Genomic DNA, 4211 nt, shown 5'->3' with positions numbered 1-4211 from the left:
CATTTTTTTTTTTTTTTGAGTTTTTGCAAACCCTGCCATAATGAAAACAAGAAAGCAATAGCAGCCCAAAGGACAAAACACTTAAAGCACAGAAAACAGATCTCATTCAGTCTATCTTTCCCAATCGTATCAGGTTAGCCTCGGGATGTTAAACCTGTCATATTATTCCCAAGGCTTAGCCTCCCCTATTTTGGGACACATTCTCTTCCAAAAGGAGAAATGACATCTCCCCAGTTTCTCATACAAATGAAAAAGAAAGTCTGCAGCATTATCCAATCCTAGGCTCCTATTTCTGAGCCCCTACTTGGGCCACATGAGGGTGTGGAAATCTCAGTTTATCCAAAGCAGTGAACTCAGAGCCTCTCTTTAGCCCATGTTACAGTCTCAGCAGCCCCCAGAAGCAGCATAGTCATTTCTGGCGAGCAAGCTGAGAAGAGACAGCTAGGTGCCCATGTCCCTGCCTAAGATATAGAAAAGTCCAGTGAGTGAGAAGGGGGGCAGAGGGGGCCCAGGTTACCCCGCAAGCTTGCTGGTGACGAGCGAGGACTTTCTCTGGGGCAGATCCTGGGGGGTGGGGATGTGGTCACCGGTCACCAGGTTCTTGTCTGGTCCTGCACTGGGCAGCTGCTTATTCTTCATCTTGGCTTTGGCCATGTTGTAGTCTCCTGAGTCAAAGTACTTTTGCTAAGAGACAAGAGGGAGGTTTAGGTGAGTGAGGAGCTCTGGTCTTCCTCAAAAGCAAGGAGACTCAGGTCCACTATAAACCCTATAAACCTGCATCCACACTCAGATCTTTCAAGTCTTTTTTGATTAGCCTCATGTGTACACAGCTTAGTATTAACTATATTTAATTATGCTTTCTCCCCAGTGTCTTCTGACTTTCACATTTGTAAGGAGTTTCCCAGCTAGGGTATATATTTTTGGAGTTAAGAGATAGCTCCTATAGCCTTTTGTAGCCCCATGAGTCCACGATACTTCAACCATATTGCTGACTTTAATCCCAAAGGTTTATAAAGGACCTATTAGTCTCCAATGGGCTTGGTGCTGGGGAAACAGAAATGAATAAGATACATAAAGGGTCAACCTAGGGCTATCAGTAGGAGATCAACCTCAAGCTAACAACCTCAAAATGAGAAATTATTCTCTCAGACTATGAATAGAAACTGGGCTTGTCTCTGAGGATAATGTACTTTCCTCTGACTCCAACCACTCCCACACATGTTCCATGGCTGTGACAGCCTGCCTACGCCTGTCTTGCTTACAGCAAGGTAAAGTGCAAATCAGCACCACATCATCATCTGTGACTAAGACTCAGTAACTGGGATTCTCCACAGGGATCTGTTTCCCTCTCCATTTCATCCGCGTAGAGAAATACACTCCAGGTTAATGACTGACAACCCCTCAGTCAGCTTTAGGTACCTCTGAGGACTGAGGAACCCAAAGAGGAGCTAGAAGGCTATGAAGGTAAGACTCTCCCTTGGGAGAAGGACCACTTGTAGGACAGATTTCTGGGCCTTTCTTCTGAAATGATGCACCTCAAAATTTAGCTCTAATCCTACATCTGCAGTCCTAAAACTCCCACCATCCAAACAGGCAAATATCTGGAGGCTGTCAGCATTCCAGACTCTGACATCCTTCCCTCAGTCTCCCAAGGCCAGTCCTAAATGCCCCTCCATTAAGCTTTAGTATCCTGAGGGAAATCAGAAAATAACTGATACCCTTAGGAACTTACAGTATTTGCCTTGGGTTTTTTTTTTTTAACAAGTTTCTAATTTTTCTTTACTACTGCCCAACAACAAAACGTTCATATCAGTGCTCAGCAGAACTTCCACAGATCTCATCCCTAAGGCCCCTCTGGTTCCAAAGTAAGAGGGTAAAAGATTGTGCTCCATACCCCTTTCTGGAGTCTCTTCATGAGGAAGTCGGAGCCTCCAGGCTTTTGTCCTAGGCTTGGATATTTGGCTTTTAGCTTTGCCTCCTCAGCTCTCTCAGGGAGAATACCTTCTTTCTCTTGGGTGTCCTAGAGGAAACAAATGGGGCCAGTAAAATTAAACACTGAGAAGCAACTGCTTCTAATATCTGCTAACTTTTACACTATTACCTTTTCCTGGAGATCTACCCATTTGTAAACATGCTATTCACACTCTTAAATAAAGCCAGACCTTTGTTCAAATCCCTAAAGCTCAAGATGACTGTATTGTGAAAAAAAAACCTGTTTGTCACACTACACCCAGGGAACCACCCCAGTGACCTGTGAGTACTGGGTTAAAGGTAATGCCGAAGAACAATACTTTAATCAAAGAGCAAGCAGTAGCTCACTTAGAACAGAAGCTAGGAAAGACAGAAAAGAGCTAGCAGGGATTCCGGTGATGCAAGATTAGTAGGGAGATCTCTAGCTGTCTGTAAAATACAGTACAGGTCAAATGGGAAATCGAAAGGGATAACTGCTGTGATGTTCCCTCCTAAGCTAGGCTTTTGATAAATCTATGGAGGCTAGCTCTGTGGCCTTCTCCAGAAAGCTCCACCTTAGCAATGGTCAGCACTGGACAGCAATAAGGGACAGCATTGTTTCCATAAACATTGTAGTAGGAAGGTGACAGGTAAACAGAGATTAATCTCAGGAAAATTAAGATACAGTGGGTTCACTAGTATTTACCCACCAGCTCTGTCAAAAAATCAACACCTTCCCTAGTGATGGAGGTTTGGGAAACATGCCAAGAGCCCAATTAACTTGCAGGGTCTCTTACTGTTGTTGTTACTCTGCTTCCCTTTTTGTGGGCCCTGCTACCCTTTTCTTTAATGACTTTTAAAGAATGGACATGAAGCCAATTTGTGGTTCTTTTTAGTGGAATTGCATTCCTTTGCTTTGAAAACCTGGCCGAGATATAACCCAGGGGTATTTCATGAACCCGAGTACATTACTAAATGTTATAAATTAAATACAAAACACCTAAAGAAGTTGGCATGTTTTCATCACAGAATCGCGGGTGAAATAAGTCCCCACTATCTTAAAAGTAGGGGGGAAATATGGTGGCGTCTTTCTTTTCACGACTCTCTAGGGGTCTTTCCTAGGTTTAACCTCCATTATTCTGTTTGAAACTCTAGCCCTCTTCAATTTGTAAGGTCCTCTTTGAAGGTGGGCAACAGACCATCTACAGCGATCAAAAGGTCTCTTTGAGAAAGTTGCCGTCTTAAATTAGCCATGATAATAATTACTCTTCTCCCTTCCCCCGGTGCTGATCCCTTTTTAAACGTCTGTATCTTGACCAGTATCTTTCTGAGGATATAGAATGCAGGACCCAGCCTAGCTGTTCGTTCATTTTACCCCTACTAACCAATAACATACATCTCATCCCGAGACCACCAACCCCCTTTCATTCACCCACTCTTTCCAAACACCCGCCCCGCGCTCAGGTTCGGCCAATTACAGCACAGCTTCAATACGTCTAGCAATAGGTCTACTGACCAATCAGGAAGGGTACTACAATGATTGACAGTCCAGCCAACTAACCAGAGCCAAAGCAGCAGGCCATGTTGAAACTCACCCTGCATGACGCAAGACGTGGCCAACCCCTGCAGAGCCCGAGACCATGGCGACCAATCCGCACTGGTGGGAGACCGCCTCCCGCCCCATCACAATCGCCCCCAACTCGCCCACCGCACCCCCTCCATTTCACCTGCTTCTCCTCGCCGGTCTCTTCCGTAGGGTTCTCCTCTTCTTGTTTCTGGGACATGGTGGGACCGGGACTGTGGAGTGTGGGGGACCCGGGAGGTCAACCGGAGAAGGGAAGGGGGAGGGGAAACGGGACAACCAGCGCTGCTCCTTCAGCTCCTGTCACTAGGATTGCTCAGTCAAAATGGCGGCCCTTGCCTGTGACGTTGTGACCGCCCCTTCCTATGGGAGCCAATGGGAGCGGGGTGGATAGGGCAATGACGTAACGATCTACCAATAGTTGCTGGCTAAATGTGGGTTCTATGGAGGCGACGGGCAAGCTGGAACGCCAATATGGGAAGAGAGTGACTCACAAGGACCAATTGTATGCACGTGGGAGAGGTTAAGGGGTGGTGCTGGTAGCTTTGGCATTTTTGCTCCTTTCGTGGGGGTCAGACTTTCTGCCGCCCTACCTCGTCGCCCCCAGGGGACTTTCCTGAGCTTCGAATTGGAGAGCGAAAGGATGGAAACCTTTTATTTCCAGGTGAAGAGGATTAAG

The 4211-nt window shown here is 46.2% G+C and overlaps 1 protein-coding gene across 1 annotated transcript in view; it reads right to left on the bottom strand.

The window, feature by feature from the left end:
* The window catches only part of ENSA (endosulfine alpha), a 6983-nt gene extending 3103 nt beyond the window's left edge, over positions 1-3880 (bottom strand). Inside the window, exons 1-3 of the mRNA XM_010838695.1 lie at positions 3678-3880; positions 1895-2020; positions 518-684 (exon numbers count right to left, since the gene is read on the bottom strand). Coding sequence (XP_010836997.1) covers positions 518-684; positions 1895-2020; positions 3678-3734 — 350 coding nt within the window. The 5' untranslated portion in view covers positions 3735-3880. The remainder of the gene's footprint in view (positions 1-517; positions 685-1894; positions 2021-3677) is intronic.
* Positions 3881-4211: the final 331 nt, after the last annotated feature.

Source organism: Bison bison, unplaced genomic scaffold (assembly GCF_000754665.1).
Source record: "Bison bison bison isolate TAMUID 2011002044 unplaced genomic scaffold, Bison_UMD1.0 scf7180017864104, whole genome shotgun sequence".
Taxonomy (NCBI): Eukaryota; Metazoa; Chordata; class Mammalia; order Artiodactyla; family Bovidae; genus Bison; species Bison bison.
Note: the sequence above shows the minus strand (reverse complement) of the source record. Positions and strands in the feature narration are given on the sequence as shown.